The 15,299-nt window shown below is 36.8% G+C and overlaps 1 protein-coding gene across 7 annotated transcripts in view; it reads left to right on the top strand.

Annotated features, from left to right (window-relative positions):
• The window catches only part of CACNA2D1 (calcium voltage-gated channel auxiliary subunit alpha2delta 1), a 501,522-nt gene that overhangs the window by 83,703 nt on the left and 402,520 nt on the right, over positions 1 to 15,299 (top strand). For all 7 annotated transcript variants that reach the window (XM_057549676.1, XM_007178942.2, XM_007178943.2 and 4 more), the window contains one exon: positions 4,070 to 4,151. In XM_057549676.1, the coding sequence (XP_057405659.1) occupies positions 4,070 to 4,151 (82 nt within the window). The remainder of the gene's footprint in view (positions 1 to 4,069; positions 4,152 to 15,299) is intronic.

Consider the following 15,299-nt stretch of genomic DNA (forward strand, 5'->3'; position numbering starts at 1 on the left):
TTCTGCCTCTTTCCTGTCAGACCCAGTTTTAAACCTAACCAGACTGTAAAGCATATATCTTTCATTTCTGCCCTGCCAGCTTTTAGTATCTTCTCCAGCAGATACTAGTTCTTGTTGAATGGGCTGACAAAGAAGAAACAGCAAATTCTTCCTCATGGAGTGCTATGTTCATTTCTTATTATCTGAAAAGACTATATCCTCTGTAGCTTTCTCCAAAATATTATAGTGCCTTCTGGAGACATTTAATAAAATAGTGCTTAGTGATTATGCGTATGTGGTTGACAATTTACCTAGAAAGAGAAAGACTGATGGAGAATTTGTCCATGTGAATATTTTCCCCTATGTTATTTTTCACTTTGATGATCAATGAGATCTTCGCTTATTTTCTAGCCATTATAATCTTCTACTTCCAGGTATGAAAGGCAGAGTGCTTATGTATTTTAGGAAAACCAGGTAATACCTCATGTCTATAAAAAATAATCTTTGTTCCTATACTGTGTTCTTAACAGCTTGTCAGTGGGGCAGAGAAGACTGGTCGGGCCCTAAATTGCTTTTCAGCCAAAACAGGTTCACACCAGTGAACACTGGCAGCGACAGTACACTCAGGTGTCAAGTTAGAAAGCACGTTTTGGATCGGTTTAGCATGAATCAGAATTCAGGAGTTAAGTTTATTTTTGTACATATATAGTCTTTGTTTCTCAGTTTTCCAGCCAAAAACATGTATAACACTTCTTACTATTTGTCAATGTTGGCAATTATATTTGAGAAGAGATGATTCATTTTCTCTGGGTTTTGTTCAGTGATCGCTTGGAGAAATGAAAGGGTCTCATCTGAATTAGAAAATGATGTCCATGTTTTTTTCTCCTACCCATCCCCTACTGTAATTTTTTTGTTCTTAATGTAAAAATGGATCACAATTATACTTACCTAATAGAGTAATACGAATATTACTTAGTATTCGTAATATTTTTCAAATATATATACCAGCCTAAAAGTAGCACAAAGTATATTAGAATAATGTGGTGTGCATCATTTATTTTAATGGTTCTAGAAATTTCTCTTAACTTTGCACCCTTTTCCCGTTTATTTATTTTTTGTTTCTTGATAATCATTTTGAAAATCATATTCATACAGCATGATTCAATAAATATTCTTCCTTATTTTCATTTGTGTGAAAGTACCCCTTGCTTTTATCTATTTCATTTACCAACTAGTTTGTTTCACATGTAAGTCAAGCCCCTCTGTGTTTTCTTCTAAGGCATTTCATCCTTTTTCATGACTGATTTTCAGTTTTCCTTCTTCCTCTTTAGATTTTTAGCTCATTACTCTTTTATATGGTCTCCTGTATGTACCTCACTTAAATCCCTTCCCCATGTTATACTTTTTCCACATTTAATTTTTAATACTGTTACATTTAAATTTATCAGAAAAAAGGTTGATGACCTTGTATTAGTATTGAAATTTTTGTCTAAGGAGAAGACAAATGTGGTTAAATCCTCATGATCAAAGCACTTATGAAATATAAAGTTCATTTTCAAAACAGCACTTTTCTTCCCCATTCTTGGAGAGGTAGAAACCAGTGCGGTGAAACCAGTGAACATGGCCAGGCCTCGGAATAATGAGAACTGGCTCTCTTGAGAGAGGTGATGCAGCCGCCTACCATTTTAGATCCAGAATGTTGGTCATTGAGGATGAGAATGGTTCAGTGTTACTCTTCATCGCTCAGTCAATTTCCTAAGGGAAAATGTGCATAAGTGCCTTTTAAATACTAATCATGAAAGCTGTGATTTTCCTCACAGTAAATTTTTCTGAAACGTTTGAGAGCCACTAACACACTTCTGGAGAACAGGGGGGAAGGGACCAGGGTTGTTGTTCTTCCACAGAGTCCACCCACTGACGGGTTCATTCTCTAACGTGCTTTAAAGAACCTGTGCCTTTAGAGGTTCCTGGTGGGATCAGCAGATATGATTTCTGCTCCTTGACATTTTTTAAACCATGCCCTGTTGTCATTGCATTGAAAAGACTGACAGACGGGAGAGAGGGGGCTCAGTTCAGTGTGAATGCTGACTGGACAGCGCCCGCGCTGCGGTGGGGAAACCGGCTTCAGTCCTTGAATTACAGCTTGCTCTCTTATGACAGAAGAGTTACCTTTTTTAAAAAAAAATTTTATTGAAGTATAGTTGATTTACAATGTTGTGTTAATTTCTGCTGTACAGTGAGGTGACTCAGTTATACATATATATATCCTTTTTCATATTCTTTTCCATCATGGTTTATCACAGGACATTGAATATAGTTCCCTGTGCTATACAGTAGGACCTCGTTGTTTATCCGTCCTGTATAGTATAATAGCTTGCATCTGCTAATCCCAAACTTCCAATCCTTCTCTCCCCCCCCACCTCCCCTCCCCCTTGGCAGCCACAAGTCTGTTCTCTATGCCTTTGAGTCTGTTTCTGTATTGTAGATATGTTCATTTGAGAGTTTATGTTCACTGTCAAATGAACATATCTAAGAGTTACCTTTTAAATGTATAAATTATTTGTATGCTACTGCAGTATACTGAAACTGAATAAATCACACTGTCAATCAAAAAAAAAAAAGGGAAAACATTTAGTATTTATAAAATCCAAGCAATAGAATAAATAAGCAATGATAGATACACATACCATATATATGTAGAGAGAAGTTCAAATTCCAATATAAATCATTTCCTATCGTTCTTATTAGTGTTTTCTTATATTTGCTTGGACAGGAAAGGGCACACACTTTAGGTCTTTTTGCAACATGAGGATGAATAAATGAAGTATATGAAGGGATTGCAAATTAAATTTAACTTATTAGAATGGGGAAAATTGTGTGGTATTTGGTAATCTCTAATGACAGGAAAAATAAGATAGACCGTCAGTTTAGAATTTTCTAAAATGTTCTGACATCCATAGCTTGTATTTTAAGATCTCCATTACGTTAAAATATATACAATTGTCTCTCGAACAACATGGGTTTAAACTTCGTGAGTCTATTTATAGTAGATTGGTTTTCAGTTAATGTGCAGTACTACATGATCCATCATTGGTTTCATCTGTGGATGCCAAACTGCGGATGCGGAGGGCTGACTGTAAAGTTATTTGCGGATTTTCAGCTGCCTGGGGCTTTGCACTCCTAACCCCCCACATTGTTCAAGGCTCACCTGTACATGAAAAGGATTTGAACTGGAACCTTCAATCATAATTTTAATGCTCAAAACCATTTCTTTAAAACTTAAGCCTTGATCCAGTAATTCCAAATCTAAGAGTCTAGCTAAGGAAATGAAATACTTGTAAGCTTAATGTGTACTGAGATATTTGTTGCAGTGAATTTTTTAGCAATTAAAGCTGATGACATTCTAGTTATCTTTTAAAAAAGGAGGATGGTCAAGTATATTATGGGATTTAGAGATAAGGGAATATTAAGTGGCCATTAAAGTACAGTGTTTATAAAATATCTGTAATGACATGGAAGGGTATTTATCATGTGACTGATGGAAAAAAAGATATGTGAATTTTACATAATATGTGCTTGACCTTGTGAAAGAATTTTAAAAGACTTGAAGGGAATACATCAAAATGTTAAGTGATTATCCTTGGGTATTGGAATTATAAGAAATTTAAAAATATTTGTCATTTTCTGGCATTTTTCAAATATTCTACATTTAACACACCCTTAGTATTATATTACGAAGGCTTGTAACCTAAAGGATAAAGTTTAGTTTAGAATATTCCATTCAGTAACTTGTTTTTAATGGCATTTTCATAAAAATTAAGCAAACGTTTACCCTCATTTGTCATTTTTCTCTTTTTGAGTTGGGGATATTTTAGCATCCTAAGAGGTTGACCCCTAAAGGTTCATTGGTTTTGTCACTTAAAAGTGGGCTGGGGGGGGTGGGTAGGTATAGTAGGAGCTAGGAAGGAGGAGAAAGACTTAAAGGTAATTTAATGAATTATCTGCGGATAATCTGTGCATATAGAATGTCAGTCTGTGGCCTTACTTTGTGAGAGATCAGATAGAATATTCTCTTCTCTGATTTCTGCAGCATCAAGTCATGGGTGGATAAGATGCAGGAAGACCTTGTCACCCTGGCAAAAACTGCAAGTGGAGTCAACCAGCTTGTTGATGTGAGTAAAGTCTCCCCAAACTTACTAATCATTTCTTTAATTTGCATGCAGTTCTTTCCTCTAAGAAACTGTCTTTCTGTATTATAAATAGGACAGTTTTTCATGTGAATCTGATAGTGAAGTTCTGAGAGGGACTTTTGGTGCTGCTAGTTATTGCCATCCCTAATAATTAATGAGGTGTTCTCACCACACTTTACAGTTTATATACAGCCTTCCCTTACATGAGTTCATATGATGTATAGTCATCCCTGAAATTCAAATTGGGGTGTCCTGTTTCCTCCAGTCTTCAGAGGATATTAGGATCTTTTGTATAGTGGTGACTTTAAGCCCTGTGAGGGATTCTTTTGAATATCCTCAATGGGAACATATCTTCATTCTTTGAGGGTAGATTTTATTTTCAAAAGTGGTTTACAATGTTTATAGCCATGCCTAGAGGCTAGAGTGAATCACTGAGATGGGTCGTACAGACTTTTGTGCAAGGAAAGGAGACACTATAAAAGATTGTTTTTCTTATGATTTATGAAATGACTATGAATGTCACTCTAAAATGATTTTTGATAATAATAGCAACATGTAAATATTTGTGTAGCATCTTAAATAGATCATTTTCCTTGGGTAAGAGCATGTACATGTATAGCTTCCGTAAGATTTATTAAATTTTAAACATTATTTCTTTAGAGTCTCACTGGTTTCATTTCAATGTAAGTAATCTAACAATTTGAAAGTACCTTCATCTTGTGTTCTTAGTGCTGCAGTGAGGTGTTTTGTTTTCCAAAAATGTGGTGGATCAATGAGGTGAAATGGTATAAAAGTGGTTTCATGTATGATCTGTGAATATTTATTATATGAATATTTATATGTGAATATTCCTCTCTGGGAGAAACTAGAATGAATGGTTACTCTATGTATTAATAGGAATTCATAAAGAAACCTTACTAAGCATATGCTTCAAAATATTATTCCAGAATCTCTTCATAACACAGTTGTAGGTTTCAAACAGAGTATATGTTGAGTAAATTTCAGTATTTATGAGATGAAATAAGGAATATATTTTGAAGTGAAAAGTGTTCTTTGTGAATAACAATGATCGAATTAATTCTAATGAACAGTTATTGAGCACACAACATGTCCCAGGCACTGTGCAGGCTACCAGGGGTTGACAGAGACACAGTTCCTCTCCTCAGAGAACTGACATGCTAGTAATCAAAATCTCCATTTTTGAAGGTGCAAAGATGCCTGAAGGCTACTGTTAGCTGATGTTTGGGATCTGCAATGATTCATTGTGGGAAAATAAATTAGAATATGAAAGTGTGTGGGGTAATAAGTAAGCCTCTATGAAAGTGATGGCATTTGTGGAATGAGAAAAAAAGAAAAGAGAATTGACAGATTCTGGTTAAAAGTTATGTAACTCTTTTTATTGACAGATTGAAATTAAAAATAAACTGGTTTTGGGAGCTCTTCTTTACTCCTCAGTGTTTTATCAGCCTCAAAAACCACTTTCTTGGCTGACCTCTTTTTTTACTTTTGGTGTTAACACGTGAACCCTCTCTTGCCAAATCTGCTTTTTTCAATGAATCGTTAAGAAAAAAAAAAGTCTCACCTGATGTCCATTATGCTTTATGAGTTGTAGATGACTAAGAAGAGTGTAAATATTGATGAATGAGTAAATGGCCTTGTCTAAATTAGGATAACAAAATAGAATGGACAGGATGGAAGAAAATCCCCACAATGCTGCTTTTATGAGGCATTGTACCTCATTACAGTGATAGAAAAAATACAAATAAAAGAATTATATGTATGTAACAAGGGAGGGAAAGAGGAATTTACTGTTGGAAGAAGAATTTAAGTATTAGGGGACAAGAAGATAGATAAATGTGTCCATATGCCTCTTTCTTTTTGCCCAGAGAGAAGGTGGTCCACGATGGGGGCAAAAGAGGTGCATTTCTTTTTTTTTAATTAAAAAAAATTTTTTTGGCTGCATTGGGTCTTCATTGCTGTGCAGGCTTTCTCTTGTTGTGGTGAGCGGGGGCTACTCTTCGTTGCGGTGCATGGGCTTCTCATTGCGGTGGCTTCTCTTGTTGCAGAGCATGGGCTCTAGGCGCGCGGGCTTCAGTAGTTGCAGCACGCGGGCTCAGTAGTTGCAGCACGCGGGCCATAGAGCACACGGGTTTCAGTAGTTGCAACATGTGGGTCCACTAGTTGCGGAGCACGGGCTCAGTAGTTGTAGTGCACGGGCTTAGTTGCTCCACGGCATGTGGGATCTTCCTGGAGCAGGAATCGAGCCCGTGTGCCCTGCATTGGCAGGAGGATTCTTAACCACTGTGCCACCAGGGAAGTCCCAGAGGTGCATTTCTTTTTGGCCACAGGAACTTAAAGCGCAGACTAGCTGAAGGACGCCAGAGTTGAGAGTGAACTTCGTGTTGAGACTAGGGGTGTTAGATGCATGGTGAGGATCAAAAGTTCAATAAATAGAGGAATTTAGCAGGTTTTGGGTTGAAATTCAATATTTAAAAAATGATGATTCCCAAATTATTGAATGTAGTTTCTACTGGCATCACAGGGCACATCTTGCTTTTTACCTGCAGGCTCAGCTGCAATGAGGGAACATAGCTAAAATAGGACATCTTTGCAATTTTATGAAAATTACTTTGGGCATCATAAAATATTAGCCCAGGGAAGTCTGATATATAGTATTGAATAAAAGCAGTACTTTAACTTTAAAAATTAGAGATTTTGCCCAGGTACCTGACTAACTTCTGTTAAAGATCAAGAATGAATAGGCTTATGTAGTACTATTAGCCCTGATGCATTCAAGTTTTAAGATATCTTTTATTGGATTTTTCCATTTCTAATCAAGTATTGGAAGAATACACATGTCCTTCAGTTGTGTATGATCATCCACAAAGTAGATTGAATAATTGAGGAAAGAGGGGCTTCCCTGGTGGCACAGTGGTTAAGAATCTGCCTGCCAATGCAGGGGACACAGGTTCGAGCCCTGGTCCAGGAAGATCCCACATGCTGCAGGGCAGCTAAACCCGTGCACCACAACTACTGAACCTGAGCTCTAGCCCACGAGCCACAACTACTGAGTCCGCGTGCCACAACTACTGAAGCCCACGCCTAGAGCCCGTGCTCTGCAACAAGAGAAGCCACTGCAATGAGAAACCTGTGCACCACAACAAAGAGTAGCCCTCACTCACCCCAACTAAAGAAAGGCTGCGTGCAGCAACGAAGACCCAAGGAGGCCAAAAATAAATAAACAAACAAACAAATAAATAAATTTATCAAAAAAAATTGAAAGAAAAAATAAAATTAGGAGAAAGAGATAATGCATTGTACTTTTTCTTAGTATAGTACTTAATATATTAGAACCTTTTAAATACAACTGAGGACTACTTTTTTTTTTTTTTTTCTAAATTAGTTCAAGTATTCAAGCACTGTCCTAAGCCCTTTGCATCCATTATCTTATTAATCCTCAGGACAACCTTGTGAAGGGAATATCATCATCTTTAATATGCAGGAAGAAATTATTTGCAAGGTTAAATTTTTGTTCTAGGGTATACAACTACTAAATGGGATATAACTCCAACAATGAAAAGAGTCTTGTTATGCTTTAGAATATATGTTAATATTTTACCTTTTTATGTTACCACTTGTATTTTGAGAAGGTGAGCAGATCTTCAGTTAGGTACAAGGTTAATATATCTGGTTATGCTACTGCTCTTTTTATAAAAGATATAAAGAAGAAGTGAAAGGTCTGCCACCAAATATCTACTCATGAACATTTCCATTTGAGTTTCTTTAAAAAAGAAAAATGTAGAAGGAAATTCTAAGATGTAAATTTGCATGCAGAATTTAAAAACTTCCATTATTGTTCATGTGCACAGAAATGGTTTTGTGTGTATATCTGTTGAAAGAATTGCTACGAATTGTAGAGGAAATTTTTCCTGATTTTGTTTTCATGGTCTTCTAACTGAAGAAAATATACTTATTATTTTTTATAGAATGTTATAGCATATCCTTTTAAAAAATCTTAAAGACTATTATACCTGTAGTTCTTACAGTTGATAGCTTTGTGGTCTAGCCAAGATGTTTATTTATTAACCTCAGGGTGTTGCTGACATAGTTGACATAATCCATGTAAAATATTTATTGACCTGTAATCAGAACTCAAGAAATGTCATTCATTTGTTATATTAATTGAGCGTATAGTATTATATTAGTTGGAGGTACAGGCGGAACCAATGTAACAAAGAGGTAAGATAACCATGTATTTTTCTCTCATATGACAATCTAGAGGTGAGCAGTCTAGGGTCAGCAGAGTGGCTCTGCCATCCTCAGCATATGGCTTCCTTCCTGGGTCCAAGGTGATCTTTCAGTTGCCCTTATTTCCCAGCCATCGTGCAAAGGGAGAGAGACTAGAAGAGCAGGTACACAGTCCCTGTAAGGGTAAGACATCTTGCGCCCATTCTAGTGGTCAGAACTCATTCTCATGGCCACATCTTAACTGGAAAGGAGTCAGAGAAATGGAGTCTTTAGCTGGGTAATGATACACTTACTCTCTCACAGTGAAAGAGGACAGAACAAAGAGTGGAGGATAACTAGTCTTCCACTGATAGGTACTACTTTTTGAAGAGCTATGTCTAAAAATGTATTAAAGACACGTTAATACAAAATGCAATGCAAAATGCAATGCAGATTAGGAAACATATATGTATTTTTTAAATAATTTGAATTATATAATTTTTTGGAGACATTGTATTACTTTTGTTTACTTTTTATTGAATAAATTTGACATCATGTAAATTTAAGTTGCACGTCATGTTACTTTGATACATTTATATTTTTTAATATGGTGGCCATTGTAATGATATTTATCACATTACATACTTATAGTACAATATTATCGTCTGTGTTCAGTAAACCATACATTAAATCCGTATCACTATTTTAGTATTTGTTACAAGTTTGTACTCTTAAATGCTATTAATTTTATCCCACTGCCCCCTCTCCCCTGGTAACCTCTGCTTTACTGTGGTTTTTTTTTTTTTTTTTTTTTTACACGTTTGATTTTTTTAGATTCCACACATAAGTGATATCGTACAGTACTTTTCTTTCTTTGTCTGGCTTATCTCACTTAACGTAACGTGCAGAAGGTCCATCCATGTTGCTGAAAATGGCAGAATATTCTTCTTTCTAATGGTTGAATAATATTTTATTGTATATATACTACATCTTTTTATTCATTCATCCATTGATGGGCGTTTGGGTTGTTTTCATTTCTTGGCTATTGTGAATAGTGCTGCAAATAAACATGAAGGTACATATGTCTCATCAAACTCCTATTTTCTTTCCTTTGGGTATATCCCCAGAAGCAGAATTGCTGGTTCATATGGTAGGTCTATTTTTAATTTTTTGAGGAACTTCCATATTGTTTTCCATTGTTTTTGGACTAATTTACTTCCCACCAATAGTGTGTAAGGATTACTTTTTCACCAGTACGTGCCAGCACTTGTTGTCTCTTGTCTACTTGATGATAGCCATTCTAACAGGTGTGAGGTGATAGCTTTTTGTGATTTTTATTTGCATTTCCCTGATGATTAATAAGGTTGAGCATCTTATCATGTGCCTGTTGCTCATTTTGATGACCTCTTTGGAAAAAATTTCTATTTCTTCTGCCCTTTTCTTCCATTGGATTATTTTTGTTATTGTTGTTATTAAGTTGTGTTAATATGCAAAATATATTTAAAAACTAACCCCTTTCTGATATTTAGTTTGCCAATTTTTCTCCCTTCTGTAGGCTACCTTTTCATTTTAATTGGTTTTTTTTTTTTTTTTTTTTTTGCTGTGCAGAAGCTTTTGAATTTGATGTAGTCCCATTTGATGATTTTTGCTTTTGTTGTTTGTGCTGTTGGGATTGTGCCCAAAGAATCATTGCCAAGACCAATATCAGTGAGCCTCTTGCCTATGTTTTCTAGGATTTTTATGGTGTCAGGTCTTAATTTAAGTCTTTGTTCCATTTCGAGTTAATTTTTGTGAATGGTGTGAGATAGAGGTCCAGTTTCACTGTCCTGCATGTGTTTTTCCAGTTTACCCAGCATCATTCATTGAAGAGACTAACCTTTCCCCCTTGGGTGTTCTTGGCTCTCTTGTTGAATAGTAGTTGATCGTATGTACTGGGATTTAATTCTGGGCTCTCTATTCTGTTACAGTTGTCTATGTGTTTATTTTTGTGCCAGTACTGTACTGTTTTTCATTACCATGGCTTTGTAGTATAGTTTGAAAGCAGCAAGTGTAATACTTCCAGTTTTGTTCTTTGTTCTCAGGATTGGTTTGGCTATTTGGGGTCTCTTGTGGTTCCAAACAAATTTTAGGATTATTTCTTCTACTTCTGTAAAGAATGCATTTGGTATTTTGATGGCAATTGTGTTGAATCTAAAGATGGCTTTGGTTAGTATGGCCATTTTAAATTTATTTATTTATTTTTGGCTGTGTTGGGTCTTCGTCTCTGTGCGAGGGCTTTCTCCAGCTGCGGCGAGCGGGGGCCACTCTTCATCGCGGTGCGCGGGCCTCTCACCGTCGCGGCCTCTCCCGTTGCGTAGCACAAGCTCCAGATGCGCACGCTCAGTAGTTGTGGCTCACGGGCCCAGCCGCTCCGCGGCATGTGGGATCCTCCCAGACCAGGGCTCGAACCCGTGTCCCCTGCATTGGCAGGCAGACTTCCAACCACTGCGCCACCAGGGAAGCCCAGTATGGCCATTTTAACAATATTAATTCTCCCGTTCCATGAACACAGGATGTCTTTCCATTTGTTTATGTCTTCTCCAATTTCTTTCAGTAAAGTGAGGGCATTTTATTACTTTTAAACACACACACACACAAACACAAACTTTTTTAGCTGTTGTGCTGGCAAGTGGAGAGGATGATAATCATATGTTAATAAATAGATGACATTTTAGAAATTAAAGTGGTCTTAATATTTTGGAAACAAGGTTAAGTTCATAAAACATTCACTAGCAACCATTTTTTCATTTAATACATTAATAAATTATTTCATGATAAAGTTATACCAAAATTTCAACCAGTGTCTAAATGACCAGGCATTCTAAATCAATGGTTTCTATAACAATAAGAATTTGCTTTATGCAAAAGGTTTCTAAAAATAAATTGATGAATAGAAACTGTTCTTTATTTTTTCTATAAAACGCCTTGCTGAATCTGCAAAAAGTTATATTAAAAGGAAATGGAACTTTGCAAATATGTCAGAAATCCTCAGTTGCTGCACTTGATTGCCTCTGCCCTGGGGAAAGCAAACCACAACGGTGGAAGCAAATTACAGTCATCCCGGAGGTTAGTTGTCTCCTTTGTGTGCTATTTTATTCACACTCCCGCCTTTCCCTTTAGGAATCCGAGACCTTCTTGTAGACTCCTTTTTATTACAAAAGGAAGGGATTGATAGTTATCATATCCACTTGGTTATTTAAGTCTTTGGTAACTCTTTGAGCCCTGGAGCAGAACATATTTGGTATTAGGAAGCAGATGTGAAGACCATATTTTGGGAAGAGGTAGAGTTTCTCCTCATTCCAAATAGGTCTCTTATTCCTGGCAGGGAACAGGTGGGGACAGGGAACTAGCAGAACCTGGGCTGAGGTGAGGCACATGATGCACTGAAGGTGAAAACTTTAAGGAGGCGCACTTGTTCTGAGGGTCATAAACTTGCACGATCCTTAGAGTGAGTTAGGGGCTCCTAAAATTCTGTGCTCTCTCTGCCTCACTTGCCTCAACCTCGTCCTAGCCCTGAGGCCCAAGGACAGGAAAGGCCTAACTTGCTCTGTATATTCTGCTTCCCATGGCTGAATGTAGAGACATTTGCACCCTTTTGACATCACACAAATTACAGGCTACATTTTCTTTCCTGTGCCTTTCCCCCCAGTGTATAATGTCAGGTCTTTCTTACAGCTTTGTTTGATGTTTTGTAAGTCTCCCAGACTCCTCTTATGTCCCTGTAAGGTACAGTGGCTGTTCTTCCAGTGTTAACAATATATGCATTTTGAAATCTCACCCACATTATTTGACATTGCTCCATATTTCCCCTTCTATTTCAGTTTTAATGTGTTGTGTCTTCTTATAATGAAGGATGTTAGGGAAATACAAACTTTTTGTTAACAGAGACTATTGTATCCCTCTTGTTATCTAAGAGAGTTGAAATGATGCTTGTCACCTTGTTATTATAAGACTTTCATCTTTTTTTTTTTAGTTGTTTTTTTTAATTTCTGAATTTTATTTTATTTATTTTTTTATACAGCAGGTTCTTATTAGTCATCAATTTTATACACGTCAGTGTATACATGTCAATCCCAATGGCCCAATTCATCACACCACCATCCCCACCCCCCCGCGGCTTTTCCCCCTTGGTGTCCATACGTTTGTTCTCTACATCTGTGTCTCAACTTCTGCCCTGCAAACCGGTTCATCTGTACGATTTTTCTAGGTTCCACATATATGCGTTAATATATGATATTTGTTTTTCTCTTCTCACTTACTTCACTCTGTATGACAGTCTCTAGATCCATCCACGTCTCAACAAATGACCCAATTTCGTTCCTTTTTATGGCTGAGTAATATTCCACTGTATATATGTACCACATCTTCTTTATCCATTCGTCTGTTGATGGGCATTTAGGTTGCTTCCATGACCTGGCTATTGTAAATAGTGCTGGAATGAACATTGGGGTGCATGTGTCTTTTTGAATTATGGTTTTCTCTGAGTATATGCCCAGTAGTGGGATTGCTGGATGATATGGTAATTCTATTTTTAGTTTTGTAAGGGACCTCCATACTGTTCTCCATAGTGGCTGTATCAATTTACATTCCCACCAACAGTGCAAGAGGGTTCCCTTTTCTCCACACCCTCTCCAGCATTTGTTGTTTGTAGATTTTCTGGTGATGCCCATTCTAACTGGTGTGAGGTGATACCTCATTGTAGTTTTGGTTTATATTTCTCTAATAATTAGTGATGTTGAGCAGCTTTTCATGTGCTTCTTAGCCATCTATATGTCTTCTTTGGAGAAATGTCTATTTAGGTCCTCTGCCCATTTTGGATTGGGTTGTTTGTTTCTTTAATATTGAGCTGCATGAGCTGTTTATATATTTTGGAGATTAATCCTTTGTCCATTGATTCGTTTGCAAATATTTTCTCCCATTCTGAGGGTTGTCTTTTTGTCTTGTTTATGGTTTCCTTTGCTGTGCAAAAGCTTTGAAGTTTCATTAGGTCCCATTTGTTTATTTTTGTTTTTATTTCCATTACTCTAGGAGGTGGATCAAAAAAGATCTTGCTGTGATTTATGTCAAAGAGTGTTCTGCCTATGTTTTCCTCTAAGAGTTTTATAGTGTCCAGTCTTACATTTAGGTCTCGAATCCATTTTGAGTTTATTTTTGTGTATGGTGTTAGGGAGTGATCTAATTTCATTCTTTTACATGTAGCTGTCCAGTTTTCCCAGAACCACTTATTGAAGAGACTGTCTTTTCTCCATTGTATATCTTTACCTCCTTTGTCATAGATTAGTTGACCATAGGTGCGTGGGTTTATCTCTGGGCTTTCTATCTTGTTCCATTGATCTATGTTTCTGTTTTTGTGCCAGTACCATATTGTCTTGATTAGTGTAGCTTTGTAGTATAGTCTGAAGTCAGGGAGTCTGATTCCTCCAGCTCCATTTTTTTCCCTCAAGACTGCTTTGGCTATTCGGGGTGTTTTGTGTCTCCATACAAATTTTAAGATGATTTGTTCTAGTTCTGTAAAAAATGCCATTGGTAATTTGATAGGGATTGCATTGAATCTGTAGATTGCTTTGGGTAGTATAGTCATTTTCACAATATTGATTCTTCCAATCCAAGAACATGGTATATCTTTCCATCTGTTGGTATCATCTTTAATTTCTTTCATCAGTGTCTTATAGTTTTCTGCATACAGGTCTTTTGTCTCCTTAGGTAGGTTTATTCCTAGGTATTTTATTCTTTTTGTTGCAATGGTAAATGGGAGTGTTTCCTTAATTTCTCTTTCAGATTGTTCATCATTAGTGTATAGGAATGCAAGAGATTTCTGTGCATTAATTTTGTATCCTGCAGCTTTACCAGATTCATTGATTAGCTCTCGTAGTTTTCTGGTGGCATTTTTAGGATTCTCTATGTATAGTATCATGTCATCTGCAGACAGTGACAGTTTTACTTCTTCTTTTCCAATTTGTATTCCTTTTATTTCCTTTTCTTCTCTGATTGCCATGGCTAGGACTTCCAAAACTATGTTGAATAATAGTGGTGAGAGTGGACATCCTTGTCTCGTTCCTGATCTTAGAGGAAATGCTTTCAGTTTTTCACCATTGAGAATGATGTTTGCTGTGGGTTTGTTGTATATTGCCTTTATTATGTTGGGGTAGGTTCCCTCTATGCCCACTTTCTGGAGAGTTTTTATCATAAATGGGTGTTGAATTTTGTCAAAAGCTTTTTCTGCATCTATTGAGATGATCGTATGGTTTTTATTCTTCAATTTGTTAATATGGTGTATCACATTGATTGATTTGCGTATAGTGAAGAATCCTTGCATCCCTGGGATAAATCCCACTTGATCATGGTGTATGATCCTTTTAATGTGTTGTTGGATTCTGTTTGCTAGTATTTTGTTGAGGATTTTGGCATCTATATTCATCAGTGATATTGGTCTGTAATTTTCTTTTTTTGTAGTATCTTTGTCTGGTTTTGGTATCAGGGTGATGGTGGCCTCATAGAATGAGTTTGGGAGTGTTCCTTCCTCTGCAATGTTTTGGAAGAGTTTGAGAAGAATGGGTGTTAGATCTTCTCTAAATGTTTGATAGAATTCACCTGTGAAGCCATCTGGTCCTGGACTTCTGTTTGTTGGAAGATTTATTTTTAGTTTTAGTTTTTAAAAAAAATTTTTATTTATTATTTATTTATTATTTTTATTTTTGGCTGTGTTGGGTCTTCGTTTCTGTTTGAGGGCTTTCTCCAGTTGCGGCGAGCGGGGGCCACTCTTCATCGTGGTGCACGGGCCTCTCACTATTGCAGCCTCTCTTGTTGTGGAGCACAGGCTCCAGACGCTCAGGCTCAGTAGTTGTGGCTCATGGGCCCAGTTGC

This window comes from Balaenoptera acutorostrata, chromosome 7 (assembly GCF_949987535.1).
Source record: "Balaenoptera acutorostrata chromosome 7, mBalAcu1.1, whole genome shotgun sequence".
In the NCBI taxonomy this organism is placed as follows: Eukaryota; Metazoa; Chordata; class Mammalia; order Artiodactyla; family Balaenopteridae; genus Balaenoptera; species Balaenoptera acutorostrata.